At 43.0% G+C, this 22,599-nt stretch overlaps 1 protein-coding gene across 3 annotated transcripts in view; it reads left to right on the top strand.

The window, feature by feature from the left end:
* Positions 1-22,599, top strand: part of si:cabz01090165.1 (uncharacterized protein LOC100333421 homolog) — a 262,485-nt gene that overhangs the window by 214,410 nt on the left and 25,476 nt on the right. For all 3 annotated transcript variants that reach the window (XM_037118231.1, XM_037118240.1, XM_037118249.1), the window contains 5 exons: positions 2,242-2,442; positions 5,607-5,773; positions 11,621-11,861; positions 14,709-14,921; positions 15,049-15,359. In XM_037118231.1, coding sequence (XP_036974126.1) covers positions 2,242-2,442; positions 5,607-5,773; positions 11,621-11,861; positions 14,709-14,921; positions 15,049-15,359 — 1,133 coding nt within the window. The remainder of the gene's footprint in view (positions 1-2,241; positions 2,443-5,606; positions 5,774-11,620; positions 11,862-14,708; positions 14,922-15,048; positions 15,360-22,599) is intronic.

The following is a 22,599-nucleotide window of genomic DNA, read 5'->3' as shown; positions in this document are numbered from 1 at the left end:
CTTCACAGTGAGACAGAGTTGCAGCATTCTGCTGAACAACTGACTTGATTTAAAATAGAGAAACAACCAGAAAAGGCACAAAATGGCTCCATGCAGCTTGTCTACTATAATCCAAGTCTCCTGAAGCCCTGAGATCCAATTTACACCTTCGACATGTGGTCGAGCTCGTGCACCCTCTTCAGACAGGCTAACGCTTTTAGCTCAGCAGCTACAGTGAAGCTTACAAAAGGGATGTAAATAATGTATTCTCAGGTCAGTTGGGGATATCGGGGTATTTTTAAGACTTGGATTACGGTGGATGAGCTGCGAGGAAACATTTGATGTTCTTTTTTTTCTTTTTAATTTTTTTTCTGTCTCCAGCTTCTTCAGTTTCTGAGCAGAATGCTCCAACACTGTTTTGCTTTGAAGCAACCATGTTTGACGTGGGGGGAGGAGATGATGACTCTATAAATCTGCTTAGAATTCCTCACATGTGCAGAACTTGCCTGAGAAAAGTCATGTTTTTAAGATGTCTTCGGTATCAAAGGGATCTGGTGATAATTGCACGTACGTCCATGAGTGCGCTGCAAACAGGAAGTGCTAACAGATAATTCGGCAAAGTTTTAATGAGGTTTTTGAGTATTTCTTCATTTTTTTGGTCAAGTCTCAAGCTTCAGTTGTTCAGAATATAATTGCAACTCTGTCCAGAACTATTCTGTGGAGTACGACACTTCACCTGACTTTATATCATCAGGAGGAGGAGAGGATGAGTTTATATCAACAGGAGGAGGAGAGGAGGACTTTATATCCTCAGGAGGAGGAGAGGAGGACTTTATATCATCAGGAGGAGGAGAGGAGGACTTTATATCATCAGGAGGAGGAGAGGTGGACTTTATATCATCAGGAGGAGGAGAGGAGGACTTTATATCATCAGGAGGAGGAGAGGAGGACTTTATATCATCAGGAGGAGGAGAGGAGGACTTTATATCCTCAGGAGGAAGAGAGGAGGACTTTATATCATCAGGAGGAGGAGAGGAGGACTTTATATCATCAGGAGGAGGAGAGGATGAGTTTTAGTGAACGTCATCAGTTATCCTGTTACAGAACTGCAGCTCTTGTGAATCATGGTGTAACTTTTGATTATTTAAAATAGTTTGCAGCTTATTTTATTTCAACTTCATCTGTTTCTGTAGTTTTCTCACATTTAACATGCTGTTATCTCCACCTGCTGCAGATGTATAACCCACATCTGGGTTATATGTGTTACATGAAGGACAATCAGATGGGGGAATGTAGGCCATCACTATTTTTAAGTATCTGAAGGACCTGACGATGGCTGAGCTGAGTGGAGACTCCGATAAAAGACTAAATTGCATCACTTGAGTTGAGAATATTTCTCTGGAAAGAAGGGAGCCTCACAGATGATGAATTATGGTGTGAGAGTATCTGAGGAAGATATTTAAAGCGTTCAAATTAAATCAAACTGCTCGGCTCTCGGCGCCGTCAGGAGCACAGAAAAGTGTTTTCAGTGAGGAGAGTTTTCATGTTTATTCCACACCGAACGCAGAGAACATAAGGAACATCTGCTGAAATCTACCATATCTTACAAATTTCACCAATTAATTCCACTGATCTGATGTGACGGAGGTGGAGGGCTTCACCGCACGCAGCTCGAAGGGATAAAAAAGCAGCAACATCAGGATATTTTAATTGCCAAACAGAGTCGTCGTCACAGCTGGAGACTTCCTTTAGTGTTTGAAAAATAAGTTTCCTCTCCAGCGCGATCACAACAGCGCAGATGATGTTTGCTCACACACGAGGCAACGTGGGAAATGAGGTACTAATCATTTCGACGGCGAGTGTGACTGAACGCCACAGATGTCTCCGGTTATCACGGCGCTTCTCCAAAACAGGTTTACAAATGTGTGGGTGCTGATCGACCTTTTCTCGGGTGTTAATGGAATATTTTTCTTCCTCTTCACACCTACTGTATAGTACTCCATCATGTGTAGAATGAAGTATTCATCAGCCTGCACACTCCGCAGTAGTGGATTTACTGATAATACTATATCTGACTCCACGTCTCAGCTGAGCCACAGCTCTGACCTTTGACCTCCCTGAACGGAGCGTGACTTCCTGAATTATTGCTGGTATAAATTAAAACATCCTATGGAAGTTTAAAAAGATGATAATTTAGATGCCGCCTTCGTCAAAGTCAGTTGATAATAATAATAATAATCTGCTTTTCCTCTTCACGTCCAGATCCACCTGACGCTGAGCAGGAACACCATCAGTCAGATCCGGCCGTACGCCTTCGCCGACCTCCAGGACCTCCACGCTCTCCACCTGGACGCCAACCGCCTCACCGTCCTGGACGACTCCCACTTCCAAGGCCTGGTGAACCTGAGGCACCTCATCCTCGCCAACAACCAGCTGCACAGCATATCAGAGGGAGCCTTTCAGGTACGATCGAGCCTCGTTACTTTAGTTTGATGCATCTGAGGTGAATTCTGGATTCTTGTTATTTCCCAACATGAGCGGACTGATGTGGACCAATCAGAACGCAGCGAGATGAGACAAAGACGTAAAAGCCGTAAACAGACAGAGAGGGAGGCTGGAATGTGGAGAAAAGGCGTGTTAGTGTCTCGTATCTGCAGAGAGTTTCTGATTTTCTCTCTTTGTTGCTGCTCGGGACGCTTTACCAACCCAACATGTGTCTATTTGACGTCCTGGGAATGAGACTCAACAATCAACTGTCTTTGTGGTGCGTTCAGGAACAGCTGGGACAAATCCTACTGATTCTACCTTTAACTTTAATAGTCTTTGAATTCTATTAATACGACGTGAGCTTCAGTTAGCTTTGAGCACAAATGTCCTTCAGAGGGAGACTTTTTACTCTGATACTCTGAGTCCATGTCAGAGCCTGAACTCTGTTACTGGACTGGAGGAAACAAGCTGGATCAGAACTTCTACTGTCACCAGAGTCTGTTTGTGTAACACAAGTACCTGAACGTCTCCGGAGGATACCAGTGAACTTTTCACACCTCTGAAAATGAGCCAGTTACCTTCAGGTGAAGTATAATTTCAATTTAAAAGTAATCTTTGTGAAGCTACAGATTGATTCACCAATGTGCAGCATAAATTAGTATTTAATTAAAGGTCCAATTTGGGGGGAGAGAGAGTTTATTTTTGAGTCTAATTCTCAACTTCAGGCGACCCGACCTGCCAGCTCAGAGCGTCAGTATCAGAAATGAGACTCAAAAATTAATGTTCTTACAAATTAGATCTTTAATATTTCATAAATATCATATAAATATATATTTTTTGCACAGTGTCATGTGATGTGAGCTCTACTGGGAACACTCACAAGTTAAATATTTAAAAATTTGGATCTGTGCTCTCTGATTCATCACCCAATCATCCAGACTGGCTGCTGTCAGCCAAGATCCTCAGTTTGAAGAAGTTATCACAAAGTCATTTAAAGCTCCTCGGACTGGTTCTGGTTCTGAGGGTCGTGGTGCTGTGTGGAAATGACGCCGGATATCTGGCTCAGAATTATCCGGCCCTGTCTGCCTCCGCCGCTCAGCCGGACACCTTCTGAATAACCCGGGCCCCTAAAAAGAACAGTTTGCCTCATTCATTAAATGAGGCCCGTCCTGTCTGTGCTCATTAAAAGTCTGGCGCTTCGGTACCAGAGTGTCCCTTCAGGACCGACTCTCAGACCTCTGCAGGACTTTCACCAAGAGAAAGCAGAGAGAAGTGAACTCTGCTCCCGCTAATGGAGCGAACCTCCTGAACTTGACCTGAGCGTCACTCCTCATTTCTCTCCCACTATTATCAACTCTCTCCTCGTCCATCTGAGCCTCCCTCCATCCCTCCATCCCTCCATCCTGCCTCCATCCCTCCATCCTGCCTCCATCCCTCCATCCTGCCTCCATCCCTCCATCCTGTCTCCATCCGTCCATCCCTCCATCCTGCCTCCATCCCTCCATCCCTCCATCCCTCCATCCTGCCTTCATCCCTCCATCCTGCCTCCATCCCTCCATCCCTCCATCCTGCCTCCATCCCTCCATCCTGCCTCCATCCCTCCATCCCTCCATCCCTCCATCCCTCCATCCCTCCATCCCTCCATCCTGCCTCCATCCCTCCATCCTGCCTCCATCCCTCCATCCTGCCTCCATCCCTCCATCCTCCCTCCATCCCTCAATCCCTCCATCCTGCCTCCCTGCAGGTTTTACTGCTGTTATTATATCTAAGAATAAGTTTCAAGTTTTAACAAAAAACACACTGCGATCAAGTGTCGACTCCTAAATCACAGTTTGGGTCGTTAAAGAATCATTTAAGTTCTGGTGAATAAACCTATAAAAAAATCAAAAAAAATCAAACTGTATTGAAAGATGGTGTATTGTTTCATCCTTCTAGGTGTTTTGGTTTGTCTCTCAGCAATAACAGGTCCTCAGTATCTCCCTAAGCTGCCGACACAGCTGACTCTCAGAGAGCCTCGGCGTCCAGATGTCAGCTCCAGATGTGTCCGTCCACCCTGAAACAGCTCAGTCAGACTCTCGAGAGGACGCTGATGAATTTTCGGCCGTTAAGAAAAGCGATTTTTTTTCTTTTCTCCGCCCACAGACATCTTTGAAACCTTCGTCATCGTCGCAGCTCTTAAAAAGTTTCTTTTGTGGTGGAGAAATGAGATTCCTTCGGTTCAGAAAGCAATAACTCACAGATTATTGTAATGAGCGTTGAGGCTTTGTGACAGTCAAACAGTGTCCTGATTGTGTGAATTATGAGAGCAATTACAGCAATGACAACAACACTTTAGCTGATCAACAGGCTGTTATCGCCCTCCTCGTTCTCTCTTTGTATTTTTGCTCATTGTAATGTGTGCTGACTCGTGGCATTTCGCTGGTGTACTGATTATGAGAATTGTATGGAGGCAATTAGAGAAAACAACATGTTTTGAGTGCACAGCATTGACCAGGGTAATTGATCTCATTTTCTTTCCTTCTCTGTTATTCCCCGTCCTCCCTATATTTCGCTTTCTTTTCTTTTCCTTGAATGAATTTATCTCCATCCGGCCAGACCTGAATTTCTCATTTCATCTCCTGGACCCTGTGTTTTTCTTTCTCTCCATCCTCTCCATCGCTGCATGAACCAATCTTTTCTCTCCCTTCTGTCGTCTTGTCTTTAACTCTCCCTGAAGTACCTTCCTCTCCTCCATGTTAGAGAAGAAAACATGCAGCCTTTAAAGCTCAGACATTATGCTGTCTCCACCCAGTAGCCAGAATAAATGTTGGATAAGTTGCAGCTTTGTGTTTCTTTAGGCTCAGTTTGGCTTTAAATACCTGTTTTTGGTGCCACAATCGTTGCTGGAAAACTTCCCCAGATCTTGTTAAAAATACCCAAATCCGTCAAAAACACGACTAGAAAACGTTCCAATATGTGATTAAAACTATCCAGTTTTTGTTGCTACAAAAACAGCTGGAAATGTCCCAACTTCTTGTTAGAAATATCAGGTTTTGTCGCCACAATCACGGGATGGGAACTGTTCCAACCGTTTATTCTCTCCTAATTTTAAAGTTGTGATTCGGCTCACAGTCTCTTCCTCGGTCCTCCCGCCCCTGCAGGACTTCCTGGAGACACTGGAGGACTTGGATTTGAGCTACAACAACCTGGTGGACATCCCCTGGGACACCATCGCCCTGCTGGTCAGCGTCAACACCCTCAGCCTCGACCATAACCTCATCGAGAGCGTCCCCGAGGGGATCTTCTCCAACCTGCACAAACTGGCCAGGTGTGTCTGTGTGTGTGTGTGTGTGTGTGTGTGTGTGTGTGTGTGACCTTGTTTATGTTTATAGCCCGATGGATGTTTTCAGCCTCCTTTAACTCACAGTTGTAGTTTTGTGGCACATGAACCATCTGATGCTGCCTCAGCCACTTTCACTGAACCCCACAGGCAGTTTTTCTTTTCCATCATATAAGCTCTCATAAACCCACAGAACAATACCTGCTCGGCACCGAGCGGCACGCAGACACAGTTACAAACTAACTGGTGAGGAAAGTCGAACGTTTAGCAGCTGAACAATCGATCGTTTCACTCTGACTGGAGTTCTCTGTGTTCATCCGTGCAGCTTCAAAGTTTGAAAATCAGCTGAATTTGAGAGATTTGTATGATCTTGAATGTCGTCAACGCTCCCTGATATACGTTAAAGTTACCAAGAGCTTTTAAAAAACACTTATTAGGTGTTGAAAACCTGCTGCGGTGCATAAGAGACATAAAAATAACCAACTGGAGAGCTCACAGAAATATGAGGATCCTCAGTTACATGATAAATGGGTGCAATTAAAACTGAAAGAACATGTTAGCAGTCCTGCACGTGAACTCTAAATCTTTCAGAGACACAAACATGAATAAATTAATGAATGGATCCAGAATAAAATGCTCATCAAAGAGCTTGGGTGCTTTTTGTCTCCTGGGAGAAACAGATCTGTTATTTGGACTGAAGCATCAGAGTTAAATCGAGTGATGTTTTGTCTCGTCTGATGAGCTGCTCCTGCGTTTTCTAACCAATCAAACATAAAACTGAAGCTGTCGCCGGCTTCCAGACAAAACACAACAGAAATCACAGGACAGATCGCTCCGGTCGGACCCACTGTGATTGAATCTGAGCTCATGAGGCTCAGTTCACTTTGCAGCTCACAGCGGGGACGTGCCCAGTGCGACTAGCTGGTTGCTCAAGGGCACATCGATAGTAGATGATGGTAAATGTTACAGCCTTCACCGACTCTCAGACAGAATGGGGATTTACACAGCGAGCCGGTGCTCCTCTGCTCAAACACATCTAACGTTATTATTGACACAGACGCCTCAAACACACATCAGGTTGAACCTCGTCTCTCTCAGGAAGTCTTGATCGCAAACTTTTCTTTTTTAATCTAAAATCTTCATCAGAAAAATGACAAAGAAGATGAAACACTGAAAGCCGTTCAGGTTTTATTACGAGATGTTTGGACTGAGCTTCACATCAGGCAGCTCACCTCTGACAGCCGGGTCCTTTTCTGCACACCTAAGTTCATCGCCTCCAGGTAAACGTCTGTCAGTAACAGACTGCCACATCTACATTACTGTTGTCTTGTTAAACTTATGTCTAGATTTTGGGTTGCCAGCTTTGCACCAGGCTTCTTCAGTTCTGGCATATTTCGAGTAACGTTCATCAATATTCACCGTCCCAGTGGACTCTGAGTGAACACTGATCCGATCAGACTTGCACCAGCAGGACAGCAGAGCCAGACATTTCCCCAAATCATGAAGAAGAGAGCATCAAATTTAACAACTAGATGTTTTCTCACTCATATTCAAGGTCCATGGATAATTCATAGCTTTTAACTCCCTTTGAGTTCCAGTTACGTCCTGAGATCTCCAGATCGGGATTTTACATTTTCAAGTTTGTAAATAAACATGCTGCCATTCATGCCTCTGTTTGTACAGCCTGATGTAATACTAATACTCTGGAACCGACTCTAAAATCTTGGTTAGTTTGATTATGATTGATTAGTTTGAGTGTCTAGTTTCTGTCTTACTGAGGTGCAGCATTGTTTCGACTAAAACATCAAGCTGAGAGATTCAAAGTCAAACCCTGTTTATTTCCTATTTTTTTAATTTGTTTGTGTTTTATTGTTTCCCCACTTCACCTGACTTCTGCCCTGTAGAGCTTTTTTTAGTTTGGCGCTTTTGAAAAAGTGTTTTCTGGTGATATGAGAACACTGAATATTTTTGTTTACTGCACCACAAAACACCATTTGAACCCCATTAACAGTAATCAATTCTAATTTAGGTCCCAGCGACCGACAGTAATTGATGTGTGGGAAGGAAACAGTCATGCATTTATTAAAACAGCTGTGATGGTTTATTTTTCTCCTCGGAGACACAAAACTTACAGACCAGCTCGGATAACTCTGAATTTATACGTTCGCAGGTTCAATTAATACTCCACCAGGCTGCTGCCCATGAAGTAACGTAATTGAAATGTGTAAAGTGCAGCATGCTCGCTGCTCTCAACAGCTATTAACTTCTTGTTAAGTCATCGCTGTTACTGAATATCTCTGGAGGGACTTCGGAGGGAAAAACCAGAGCTTCCTGTGTTTGTTGCTGACAACAGTGAATGTTTCTCTGCGATGTTATTACCAGATATCAGGTTCAGTGTTTTGGTGGGCAAAGTGCTGCTCAGCTCCCAGAGATGGTGCAGTGGCTGGATGACAGGAAATACACAATGGAGTCTTTGTCCACAGTCGGACCACATTTTGTGTTATTCTGTGATGAATGGTTTTGTCCGAGCGCCTCTAGTTCTTTTCTACATATGAGCAGGAGTGCCTTTGAGGAGGATACACATATCTTTTGATTCGGGTGCAGATTCTGCGTGTTGGGATGGAGAGAGATAAGATGGTGTGAGCAAAGAGACCTTATTTATTTGCGCTGTTTGTCCACAGTGCATTCTTACATGAGGGACCATTTTATTCTGGTGTAGAAGCTGCACGAATGGTTTGTGTTGGCCACTGGGGGGCAGAATAACTCCTAGATATGCTTCAGAAAAAACATGTTGTTTAAGTTCCCCTGTGAGGTTTTTGACCACTAGCAGCATGATGGAGCAGTGATGATGTAATGGATGGGCCTGAGGGAGACTCTGCTGCTCTACTGTGATTCGTTGTTAAGCCATCAAGTGATTAAGTTCAGGAATAAGAAGAGTGACGAGTCAACAGTTTGAGTCTGTATGCTAACACATGGGATGTGACCTGTTGTTTTCCTCAGTAAACATACTGACCTCTTCAGCTCTCTGGTTCCTCCCGACCGGTCAGCTGTTGTTCTTCTCGGGTTATAAGTCTCCACTTCCTGAAAAACTTTGTATTTCACCCAGGTGACGGTGGTTTTGTGGGATGTAGTGATGCACACTTCAGAGATATTCATGATGGCATCGCCCTGTGCACTTAACCTCTTCTTAATGTGTGAGTGTTAAGTACTTGGGTGGTTTTAATGGAAGTTTTCTTCTGTAAAATATCTTTTGAAGAGATCTTTATTGGAATTGTATAAAAATGCCCAATGAGTCAAGTGTTAGTTTGAAGAGCTGGCTGAGTGGATGGGAGCTCCTTAGATTCAGCTCCAAGGTGAAGAGGTTGGTGTGTTTACCTGGTAAAGTACAGCCAGCAGGTCACTTTATCACCACCGTCACCACTGCTGGCTTTTTTTTTTTATTTTTTATTTTATTACACACTAACCACAAGAAAAACACAGACGATCCACTCAACCATGCTTTTATATGCATCTTCAGTACATTTGTTAGACCGCACAATGCATGTCTGTGTGCAACACTGAATGTAAACGTGACTCCACAGGGAATCTTTAACTTTTACAGTAGTTATTGATCCTTGCAGTCTATCAACACATCCATTACAACACACAGAGCCACGACTGGAGCAGCGTTTGTGTGCACCAACTCCTCACAATTTATAGTATATTATTTTATTTATTTTTTGTAATCTTAAAAACATTTTCCTGGATAATAAAACAAAATATGTTCACCTATCAATGTATGTGTACACAATTAAATACCAATTTGTAATATCACCCCCATTTCAGGTTTAATGGACTGTTCCACTGCTAGCATCACATGTAGCAGCCTGCTAACGGTTGGAGTCACAGTCTGATGGTCATCACCGGTATGAAGCGTTTTCCAAGAAAAAGAGGAAGAAGGAAAATTATTAAATAATTTAGTCAGTTAACAACTAGAGAACTCCATGAGCTGAGCAAACATTAGCTAGCTAACGTTAGCGGCTGTCTGGCCCGTTGAACACCCACCGCAGCTAAGCTAGGTGTTCACCGGGTTTAGCTACATGCTAAGATGCTAACGGCGGATCCTTCAGCGGTGACTTCTACATCTGCTACCCGCTGAGGGACTTCATCCGTCGGTGAGCTGTGTGAGGACTTTCTGCTGTTTTTGGCGTTAGCATTGTGACTGCAGCTAACGTTAGCCTGTTTTAACTGACATATTCCCAAACGTTTGGACTTTAATGTTAGTTTAATGTGTGTTTAATTTACTGAGGAGTTTATATTGATCAGACAAATCTGTGATGTGTGATTCAGCTGGAAGACTGCTGTGTATCTGTAATTGATAATAATAGATGTTTTGATAAATCTGTCTCTGCAGATATCAGTTTAAATGTTGTTGGAGTGACATTTAATGCAGTTGTGGCGTTATCTATCACCAGATAGCCAATAAAAGATCAATTAAAGATGTCTTAATCCACAGAGATGGGCGCTAATATATTGAAAAGTATCTTTATAGTTACATGTTACAGATACTTGTTTTTCCAAATATATCCAAATAGAACACAAAATGCTGACATGATGATATGAAACTGATAATTTGACATTTTAGCAATTTAATGGCCTCAGTACAGGCTGGATTCTGTTGCCAGTTGTTGAAAAGTGACAGTAATAATAATTAGAAAGAAGTCATTCATTTCATTTAAAATTCAATAACTTTATGTGTATCTGTTTTTTATTTATCTCCTATTGTAGCCAGATTTGATTTAACATCAAGTATAGATCATGTCAGTGATTAAAACAGGTGATTAATTGATAATTGATTGTTAACATCCACTTTAGCATCAGTAACCAACTGATGCAAATGCAGAGACTGAACCGTAATTGTGCCGTAAAACAAAAGATAGAAGCTGAAAAAGGACCAGAGTTTGTTGTTGGAGTTAAATCACAACCGTAGGTCAGAAATGATACGATACATGATTAAAATCAATGTTGTTTAAAGTGATCTTCCACCAGGAAAACCTCCATGAATGGAGGATCAAATACCAACTGAGCTCGTTCTGCTGTGACTCTCTCGCCATCAGTCGTTGGTGTTTTCTGATGTAGTTAATCTGTTTACATCTAGCTTTAAAACTCTGCATCAGATTTTCCTGTCATATTAAATAATTAACCGTCAGGTCTCTTTTCCTCACAGCAGGTGCTTACAGGAATGATTTAAACCCAAGACCAGATCTGTCATGCTTTAAATCACCCTTATATTACTACTCCATGCATGTGAATAGAGCTGGTGAAGAAAAAAGCCTCACTTCCTTTTCCAAAGTTAGTGTGGCTGTGGAAAATAAAGGAAAAGTGTAATTGAAAGTGAAGAAATGATTGAATTGATTCTACTCTTATATGACCAAAAACAGTCAGCGTAGCTCGGCTGCAGCCAGAAAGTAAGATGGAGAGATCGAGGTATTTTTTCCTTAACAGGAAACTTTTAATTTAAAAAAGTGAAAGTGATGGAAACAGTTTTCAGATTTATACACCTTCAGGAGACGTTTATGATTCGTTCAGGTCCAATCGAATAAAGAATGCTGAAGGGAAAGGAGAGAGGTGTAGTCTGAGGGAGGATCACCATGAACAGCTTCTCGCTTTCTCTCTTCTATATCTCACCTGTAGACATGGCCGCCCACCTCAGATACCTACTAAACAAGTCACTCTTTAGTTAGTTTAATCAGTAGCACCTCTGAGGTTAACACCAACGCTTCCTGAAATATAATGATGAACGGTGTCTACAGTGTTTTTTCTTACCTGAGTGTTTCCATCTGTCTCCATCACCAGACTGGACATGACATCCAACAAGCTCAAGAAGATTCCTCCAGACCCGCTGTTCCTGCGGATCCCGGTGTACGCTAAGATGAAGGGTTCTCCCCTCACGGCGCTGGTGCTGAGCTTCGGTGGGAACCCTCTGCACTGTAACTGCGAGCTGGTGTGGCTTCGCAGACTGACCAGAGAGGACGACCTGGAGACCTGCGCCTCACCTAAAGACCTGGCTGGCAAATACTTCTGGACCATAAGAGAGGTTTGTTAAAAGTTACTACAGAGCAATGTTACTGGAATTACAAGTAATATCATCGACAGAAACTTTTATTTAAAAGTTTAGAATAAAAATAAAATTTGCAGACAAAAAAGAAACCAAACGACGTGTCATTTAATCAGGTCTGTCGTGTTAATTGCATTCTGTGTGTTTGGTGTCACAGTCTTCTAAACCATGTCACAAAATGTGATTTTCTGCAGTCTTAACTTTTAGCCCGCTGTGGATGCCTGATCACATTCTCTCTCAAGCACACTTGAGCAGGGCAGATGGTTGGTGTCACAGAGGAGTGAAGCGTCTGCTGAAAGTCTGCAGTCTTGGAGTTTGAACCGTGATTTCATCATGTATTCCTGCCATATATCATATTGTTGAGGTAGAACAAACAGAGAGGGGAGGAAAAGCAGTAAATACCCAAGATGTGGTTGAGGATAAGTAAAGATTGTTCTCCGTGTTTGGTCTTTATCCTTCTGCACATACCCTGATTTGTTTATCGGTCTCTAAAATGGGGACTGTGCAGATAAATAATCATTACTGCAAATGTGGAAGTTCAGCTATTTTTCACCCGAAGTCTCCGGGGGACACCTTACAAAGGCAACCTGCAATAGCACATTAAAGCAGTTTAAATAAAATATGAGCATGCACAGCCGTGGAAAACATTAACCCCAATGGTCCCAGTCTTCTACAGCGTGAGGCCGATCGGTCAATCTCACTGTCAATCAATATATCGTTAAGCTTTGTCTTTACGAGCAAAATGAGCCGTCGCACTCGGCAGTTAAACCTCTTCACATGTCGTTAAAGTCAGAATGAACGGGATAGATGTTGTGTTATTTATTGAACCGAAACACTTCACTCTATTAAAGTGTTAACTCTCAACCTCTGAAACATTACAAGGTTAAGTTGTGTTTTTTGTGTTAATCAAGTTAATAACTACGTCAAACTTTACACACATTAACAGACATTTTCAGTCTATGAGTTGGAAAGTTAGAATAGTTTGCAAGTAAAGCTTCACTGAGTAGATGAGTTTCTGTTAATGTTTAATGTCCGACCACTTCTGTAGTCTCATTAATTACTCATCAACAGCCAACATTTGAGTTTTTACTAACGTTTTTAAGTCACAGAACAAAATATGAAAGTCTGTTCAGCCTGTGACCTGATTTCAGGCATCAGAAACACACTGACTTTGAGACGTGGCAGCTTGAAGTTCAAAAAATGCGGATGCATTTCTGAGGTATAGGCACTCATTCCTGCAGCACTGAGTGGAAGTGGGATAAAAATGCAGCACTGACCGAGATATAAAAGGGTTCATGTTGAAGACAGTATATACCAGACAGAGAAACACAATGATACGCCAAAAAAAACATTGTGGAGCAGCTCAGAGAGCACAAAGCAAACCCGCTGCAGATGTGTTGTTGCTGAATTTAGCAGTCAGACGGTGTTGGACTAAAGGTGGAGGAGCAGCTGAGAGACTTGTTTCTTCATCGTAACCTGCTGGGAACATGCTTCTGTACGAGAACAGAGCTGCGCTGACACGTGGAGGGATAACAGCTGAATTAAGTGCTGTGCTTCAAGATGTTACCGTAAAGAGGATGACAGGAGGGGTTTTTGCCTCACGTGGAGATATTCAACCGCCGACCCCTCTGGGCTGTTACAGAGCTACGATGATAAGTGGAGGTGCACCTTGAGATAAAGATGGGATTAATTTGTATCATCTTAAAGAGGATGATGTACAGACCTTTGCCTCACCTCAAGTAATAGTCATGGACCTCCTTCAGAGAGGTGCTGTAGGATCACTATAAGAGGATTAGCCTTGTAAAGAGGTCGATCCAGAGACCTCCGTGTCACCAAAGTGTCTGGGCTTATTAATACACCGAGAGTTAATAGCCTCTTTCCCCCTGCAAGGGCAAGTGAGCCCTCCACTGCGTCCATCAGAGGTCAGACATTAGCCATCAGCCGCCATGGGAATCCCCGCTCTGAAATCGATGGACGCTGCTCGGCTGCTTATTGCATCTGCGCCGCTTCTCGCCCAAAAAAGAAAATCCAAGAGGTTAGATTGTCGTGAAACAGGTAGAAAAGTGGAGTCTGGTTGAAATCTCAGGGTTACCTTGACAAACCATATATTTATGAAGACCCAATGAGTATTCATACTCTTTTTTTTTTCCATTCCAACGCCCGATTTCACATTCTCGTTACTTTACACACTCAGGCACACACACACCAGGGAGCAGCCGGTTCAATCACAGGCTTTTACTCTGAGCTTCACAGGAGCAATTGAGGGTTAGAATGTAATACGAGACTGAGAGGAGCGGTGTAGTGCTTTATTTGAAGCTACATCCCAGCGGCCATCAGGTCAGCAATCATCTCTGCTGGTAACAAGACTCAAGAAGGACCCAGAAAAAGGTTTGGAGATGCCCTGAGTGGTCAGAATGATGAGTAAGCCCTGGTAAAGCCTCGGCTGGCCCTGCTCAGCCCAGCAGTAATACTTTACCAGGGTTTTGGCAGGATTTACTGCGGCTTATAGGTGCCAGTGGGTGGGTTTTAAATATGGCAAGGGCTGGAAAACTCCAGGATCACTTAATCTTCATGTGTAAACAATTGAACTCCTTCTGAAAGTCTGTGAGAAGAACACACAACTAGATGCCATCAAAAGGAAATAGAGAAGTGGCTCAATGAAACCATGAAGCGACAAGCAAATGCACCAAAACTATAATTTAAACATTTGTGGGAATTGATTCATTCAAATCTAAAACTCAGCAGTAACTACTGCAGATATGAACATTGTGTGCATCGAATCTTTTCTTATTATTGTTTTAATTAATCGCTGTGACTCGTGTGCAGGAGGAGTTTGTGTGCGAGCCTCCGATGATAACTCGTCACACCTCCAAGATGTTTGTGATGGAGGGTCAGGAGGTGAGCCTGCGCTGCAAGTCCATCGGAGATCCCGAGCCGTCGACACATTGGGTCAGTCCTGACGGAAAGCTGATCGGTAACACGACCAGAACCGTCTGCTACGAGAACGGCTCGCTCGACATCCTCAAGGCCTCGGTCAAGGTAGAGACATAGTTTCATTTTCATGGATTCTGGTTATGTGTCGGTCTTTACATATGTATTTTATAACCGTGGTCAGAAAAACAAGGGTAAAAGTTGGGTCCTGTCTTCTGTGTCCAATGTTTTTTAGGATTCTGGAAAGTTCACGTGCATCGCATCTAACGCAGCCGGGGAGGCCACCGCTCCTGTCGAGTTAGTCGTCAACCCATCGCCACACTTTGACCCTAAACTGGACCCTGACCCGGGGCCTTCAGACATCCCCACATCTATCAAGTCCAACGTGAGCGGAGGTCAGGCGCGGTCCGACCAGCAGAGGGTCAGCGTGTCGCATCTAACATCCAGTTCTGCTACCATCAGATGGCCCCCGCAGAACCACATACCAGGAGTCCGCATGTACCAGATCCAGTACAACAGCTCTACAGACGATATACTTATATACAGGTAAGAGTGTGTGTGTGTGTGTGCGTGCTACACAAAGCTTGGACTATTGGTTGTCGAAACAAAACAACACTAGATAAAATACAGATTATTTTTGTGCCTGATGTTGCTACAGACGAGTTTTGTAATCAGAGCGAATAGATTTCGGACCTGCCGCTTGTCTCCTAGGGCCGCCATCTTGTTTCTGAATAGTCCGTGGACCAGCCCGTCCTGACCCACATTCCCCTCACATCTAGTACTTGTCTATTATTATCTGCAATGGAAATCATTTTATTTTATTTTAGACTGCTGTAGATAGTACCTTCTCTTCAGCTCCAGATATTTACACTTCGGGAAACATCCAAAGGAAGAATTGATGCCTTTATAGTTTCTCTGCGGCATCACGATGACATTTTCCAGATATCTGTTGCATCATTTCAGACACATTCCCTAAACTCAGCATGAGATCTTCGATAGCTTTGCAAACTTTGCGATCTATACCAGGATTCAAACTAAAGCTCTGCGGTCGAATTGATTTTGTTTTGTTTTGTTTCGTTGTTTATGATCTCGACATCACAAGTGAATTTTATTTTATTTTTTTGCTGTATCTGTGTCCATGCAGGCAGCTACCATCCGACTGTTGTCTCAGGTTGCTTAACACACCCAGTGTTGCAGTTGAAAGGGATGTTTTTGTGTTACGTTGGTTATTGTGGGTCTCCAGGTCGACACAGTAACAGCTGATTGTGTTTCTAACAGTGTGTTCGGCAGATGAGTTTGTTTCATTTGTGTGTGAGTCTGTGTGTTTATCCTTGGGGCTAGTTGTTTGTGTGTTTGTTTTTAACAGGTGAAAAGAAAATGTTCTTACAAGATAAAGTGTGTGTGTGTGTATGTGTGAGATTTCTCTTCCTATCCGTCCGTCTTTGCTCCATCACATATCATCCCTGTGTGGGTAGTTACCACCAAGGTCTTGCTGGCGTAGGAGGTTGTATCGCGGCTTTTCAGGCGATTTTCAGGAGGTTTTTTTGGGAGTGAACATCTCAGCGAGCAACAAAAGACGAGCTAACGGGAAAGAAAGATGATTTAGTTTCAGGTGGCTGGTGTCATTCTTTAGCTCCCTAAATATTCTGAGAAAAACATGGGAATAATTCTCATCACGAGTAGTTTGAGTAGTAGGTAGTCATTCAGAGCATAATCTGTTTGAATTCTGAAGTAAAAATCCATCCAGATTTTTATTACCTGCCTACAGAGATCCACTATTAATGAAAACCCTTCATCCTCCACCAGTGTGTTTCTCTCGGCCAAGAAATGACTATGTTTGAGCTCGAGGGGTTTGCATTGACAAATCAGGACCCTCAGAGGACTCAGGCATCAGACATGTAGGGACAAACTGTAGAGATGGAAAGTGCTGTAACAGAAACTAATGTAAAGGTTAATTAATCCCGCTGGGAAATCAGGTCGGTTCAGCAGCAAAAAGGCAGTTTCAGCGTTGATAAAGGAGCTGATAGTTGGAGCCTGCAATACACTATGAAGTATAATAAACATTAATGAGTAAACCAAGACAGAACATAAAGATGAATGTAAAGTAATGGCTTTCTACTCTTTTAAAACAAAGAATATGCAGAAAAATGTGCAGAGACAAAAGAAATCAATCACTGAACTTGCAGTAAAAATCAAATGTAAGTATTTTACAGAGAGTAAACCGTCCAAGCATGTTTACATCAGTGCAAATGAGCAGATGATGAGTCCCATTAATATATCTTATTAAATAGTGCATTTCTGAGAGGGTAAATGAGCAGTGAAACCTCCCTGAAGGAAACTTTCCGTCCGTCTCCCCTCACGATTCCTCCTGTGCGGCAGCTCGTGGATGTGATTTGTACTTCCTAATCACCAGATGTGGATTTCCGAGCATGTTTCAGTCTCCGGCTGCCAAGTGGCTGAGTGTGGACTCTCTATCAGCCCACGATGCTGAGAGACCGCAGGATGGTCCCATCAGCCACTTAGCCAGCGCTGTAACCTAGCAACGTCATTCAGACTGCATAATTGAGTGTTATTACAAAGCATTTGGAGGGTTGACAAATGACAGTTTGAAATGTGTCCGCGGCCGCGATGCTCATTTTAACCAAAGGCACTCAAGTGGCCATTTTCTTACCTTCAATTGGAGAGAGCACATGGTCGAGTGCGTCCAAATTGATGATTTCAGATTGATCCCTGGGGGGGGGGATGACCTAATCATTTTCCCATGGCAGCGAGCTGTTGCCCTCACAGCTCAGTGTTAGAATCACAGTCTGGTGTCAGCAGGCTAAACAAGAGGAGCCCGGGAACATTTATCCATTTTCATCTCAATCATTAAATGTGCATTTTTTACCCTGTTTGTCATATTATCCATACCATAGTTACAAGCCGCCAAGTTGTAGTTCAGAGTCAGAGATATAAATAAGTTTTGGCAGCTACAATATCAGAGACTGTTCACCCAGAAAAGTATCTGTCGTTTCCTCAAGTGCCAAAAAACTAAATATGTTGACTCTCCAGTGAGCGCGAGCAGCCGTAGTGATTCTCACTCCTGTGATTAAAAGAGGAAGACATTTGATGTCGTACAGCCACAAACCATCAGACTTTGACTTTAGGGAATATTCTTTTAAACATGAGAGTGACGGTGCCCCACCAAATCTTTTCTCTGAACCTGAACCTGTTTTTTTTAGCATAAAGCTAACTGAACCGTAACCGTAGGACTGTCACATCATCGGATGCTCTCAAAACATTTGCAGAAGATATTTGGGATGCAGATATTTGTGCCTCCCTTTATGATTCACTGTTGTGGCTAATTTATGCTTACATTCCATTAATCTTGTGTGACTTATAGTCATCACTACATCATAAAAGCTTTACAGTTTCAATATTTAGAGAAATGAAATCTCAGAGTGGAGATGAGTGGATTCTACATTTAGTTTTACTTCTTGAGCCTTTGTATCTGCAAACAGAGAGGAAGCTGCTGTACGGTTATTTTGTTTCTGTGTATTTCTGAGTATCTACAGTATTTACAGCAGGTACTGCCTCGCTCTTTTTTTGTTAAGATTCGCTCTACTGTGGCAGCCTGAAGGCACAGAGATACAGCCTTCTTGTGTTTCAAAGGTCAACGATCTGATTCTCCGGCTCGGTTGGGAAAGCCGGCGTATTCGAAGGAAGTGAAACAAAATCGCTCTCTCCTGCTTTTTATGCCAGCTGCCGTTGTTCCCCTGAGCTGCGTGTTTAGACCCTGCAGCTGCTCAGTATTTTCATTTATATTTAGTATATTATCACATGATTTTTGTTACATGAGGATCTTCAATCTGAAGCATCAGATGCTTTTTAGAAAACGTGTCCTTGGTGAAGAAATGCTGCACACATAATGTTATAGTGTTTCAGTAACACATAGACCCTTATATCAAGAACAGTATGTCTTCATTTGTGATTGTCTGGCAAGTACAAGTGTGTATCAGGAAAGTACACATACCTCAAAATTGTACCTGAGTAAATGTAGTTAGTTACTTTCAAACACAGTGTGTTACAGAAGAGCTGCACAACTTGTCAACTGCTAAAAAAAATCATGATTTGACAAAGTATGCATCAATCAACGCTTATGTAATCATCTTTTCGATCCAAATCAAATTTTTGGATCATTAACATTCATGATGATTACATCCAGTCTTTGTGCAGACACTTGGTCCCTGCTGGCCACCGTACACACTGTGATTGTAAGTGAATTAATGTCTGTTCCAGCAGGCAGTCGAGCTGTAGTCGTTTTGAGCTGGCAGTGGCAGTACTTACACTTTTGACTTTAAGAGCAAAACATTTTTTAAACCAAGTGGAGCTCTCTGGCAGAGTTATTGGCCTCTCCACTGTACGGTGTAATAGAAGAGACTCGTGACGCCCACTCTGCCCTCTCTGCCCCGCCTCTGCAGTCTGGTCGTCGGCTTTGCAGAGACTCTGCCCATCAGAGCGGCACCGAGCTGTTCATCATCACATACTGAGGCACGAACTGTACTCTGCAGCACTTCACATCTATTGTTGTAATTACTGTCACTTTCTGGCTCTTATTTTCTGAGCACCACGCAGTGGTCCCTGCTTTTCTGGCTGTTTCTCTTTAGGCTTTGTTAGTATGCATATTTATGTGATGTCAGGCAGAGCTCAGAGGTGAAGGTGTTTTGTTTCCCTGGTGTACTCGGGATTAGATCATATGAAGTGTTGAATATTTTAAGCAGCTGGTGTTGCGTACCTTTGCAGGCTGCGAGAGGGGCTGCAAATATGATGTGAAATGTAAGTAAGATATGTTCTATTATCCTCTCAGAAGTTAGTGTTCTTACTTCACTTGCTGTTAATGATTTGTGTCGATGCTACGTGCATTTTATTTTTACAGTTAACATACAAAATATTTGCTGAGGAGAGAAGAGAGCTGAGTGAGAATGTGGGGAACTGGAGGTTGTTGGAGGCTTTAAACATAAAAAAACACATCATTTTCTATCTTGTTTTCTATAACGGTTGTGCAGTGTCTCAGAAAATTGTGAAAATTGGCTATTAGCACATCACTGCAATCTCACAGCATCAAATCTGAAAGTGCCAATGCAAAGATAACATGAGTTTTTATTCTGGGAGACGTTTTTTCACACGTTGGTTGACTCGATATCCGTCTACCTGGATGGCCGACACCCATCGTAGACTCTTGACTCTGAGGTAAATGCGTCTAAAAATGATCCGTCTGCATTTTTACAGTAGTATACTTGAAAGGAGTGGATGACAGTGTGAGAAGATGAGTATCGAGCAGAGCATTTTGAAATCTACAGGAGGGCCTCTCTGCACCTCCTCTGCAGCTACAGTGCATCTTAAAATACCACAGTCAGAGCCGTTAAGCAGGGATGCAAAGGGGATGAATCTGCTGTTATGAGAAGTCAACAGCCACCAGCAGACATTTTGTACTGATTCTCATATGGACAACAAAGTAAGACATTATTTCTGTTTTCCTGACTCAAAGCTCATCAGTCCTGAGTTTCCAAGCCCTCATTAAAAACCGCTTCTCCCACGTGAAGTCAGCCTCCCTGCAAATGACTCGCCCAAACTGTGCATGGCCTTTTTCTAACCTTTTTTCTTTCCAGGGAAAGTCGAGTGAGTGAGCATGCCTGCTGTTATTCACTGGCCTGCTTCACATTCACATTTGGGAGCTGTCCAATTCTGCTGAACTGCATTAACTGTATGAACTGAGCAGCTGCAGTCAGCCGGTTGTGGAGCAGAGCAGCTCTGGGGTTCATCATGGAAGTAGTCGAGGGATGGTTGGAGGGAGGGAAAGAGCGGTTACTCATTCATTTTCCCAGCCGCTGATCTTCCAGTCCGAAGCCACCGGCTGTTCCCTGTAGGCTGCCGCTGCCCTATCATAATAGCACGACAAATGGAGCAATGAAACATTTTTAGAAGTTCAGTGACACATCATCACAGTTATCAGTGCTGCACATGCTGCATGGGAGCAGAGTTCAGATGAACAAATTATGCATTACAGATGAATTAGATGTTAAAATCTTCACCGGGTTTTTAAAATGTGGAAACTATCAACTGATTTTTCTCTTCCCGTTAGCGTAGCCTCTCCTCAGAGAGCTGTTAGCTCCGAGCTATTAGCTGTAACAGCGTCGGCAGAGACACGAGGAGAAGGAACACAGGAAGCAAACATACATTTTTAAATATAAATGCATCCACAACAGACGAGGCCACTTTATGGACACATTAGTGAAAATAAAGGAGGAACGGCACAGAGAAAATCAGTTTAGATTTACATTTCCTTGTGTTTAAGAGTTAGATTGACAGCGATGCAACCGACAGAATTAATGTTTACAGTGTGATATGTTGATATATTTCTTTGTGTCCCATGTTTACTTTAAGATAAAAGTTTTCAAGATGTGACATTGTTAAGATGAGTTTAGTTTGTAGTTGCCATCGACATTACATCACATGTACATTACAAACAAAATGTGTATTTCTGCATTATGTTTGTTAATATCGGAAAATGTTTATGATTCCTGGCTCTTCATTGACAACATATTTATTATATTTTGTTGTTTTGTTGAACAACAAAATACAGTGTGATGAAGGTTTTTGCGGTTCTGTTTGGGAACCTTTGGTTAAGGTCTTAGAGAGATTATGGTCTGACGCGTGAGTCGTTGCATGTTGATTTCTGTTGAATAATTCAAGCCGCCATCTGGAACAAAAAAAATGTAACTACCATAAACTCCAAGACACATACGGCAAAACAAATCAACCCAGTCGAATGATCATTTTGAGGAGTTCCAGTTTCTGCCTTGGCTGTGAATGTAAGGAGAAAGAAAACCAGTGGCAGCGAGTGAGAAGTGTGATGGAGGACGGAGAGAGAGAGAGTTGAACAGTGGTATTAATGGTGCAGTCGGACCAGAGGGTTAACCGCCTCGCTTCCCTCTCAGCACCTCTTTCCTTCTTCCTCCTGCTCTCTGCTGTGTTTTTTTTTTTCATATCAGTTTCCTCGCACACTCAGGTTCTTTCAGTTCAACGTGCTGCGCTGGCAGAAAAGTCGAGAACCGAAGCTGAGAGATAACAGATCGACATTTCCTCCTCTCTCTCTCTCTTCCTGTGTCTGTAGGACTCTCAGTGGAGGTGGGGGGATGGAGGAAGAGAGGAAACGTTTTATTTTTATTCTCTCCTCCTTCTCAATTCTGCCCCAGGGCAAGAATAACCTGACCAGCTTTATCCTTCACCTCTCTGCCCCCCCCCCCCCCTCCCGCTCTCACACACTCTAAGGATTATGGGTCCAGGGAGAGATCAACCTCTGTCAGAACTAGGAAATGAATCTATTGATTCTCCCTCCTTTAATATTCTCGGCTGCTTCTCTTTCTCTTTCTGTCCTGAACCAGGAATTTGTGTGTGTGTGTGTGTGTGTGTGTGTGTGTGTGTGTGTGTGTGTGTGTGTGTGTGTGTGTGTGTGTCCATGTCTGCATGCAATAAAGCACAGTGTGAAAGAGAGTGTGTGTGTGTGTGTGTGTGCTAGCTTTCTAATTACCATCCTGCCCGGCTCTCGAAGGAGAGATTAAAGAAGCGAGAGAGGCAGAATAGAAAACTAGAAATGCAGTGATGGAGGAGGGATGGATTGATGCGGCGCCATGAAGAAGAGAGGACTCAGCTGATGCACAGATAGGTGGAAGGAAGAGAGGATGGAAGGAATGAGAGAAGGGAACGCCAGCTGATCATATTCTGCTGAGATGTTGAGGCATCAGCT

The sequence above is a fragment of the Acanthopagrus latus genome, chromosome 2 (assembly GCF_904848185.1).
Source record: "Acanthopagrus latus isolate v.2019 chromosome 2, fAcaLat1.1, whole genome shotgun sequence".
In the NCBI taxonomy this organism is placed as follows: domain Eukaryota; kingdom Metazoa; phylum Chordata; class Actinopteri; order Spariformes; family Sparidae; genus Acanthopagrus; species Acanthopagrus latus.
Note: the sequence above shows the minus strand (reverse complement) of the source record. Positions and strands in the feature narration are given on the sequence as shown.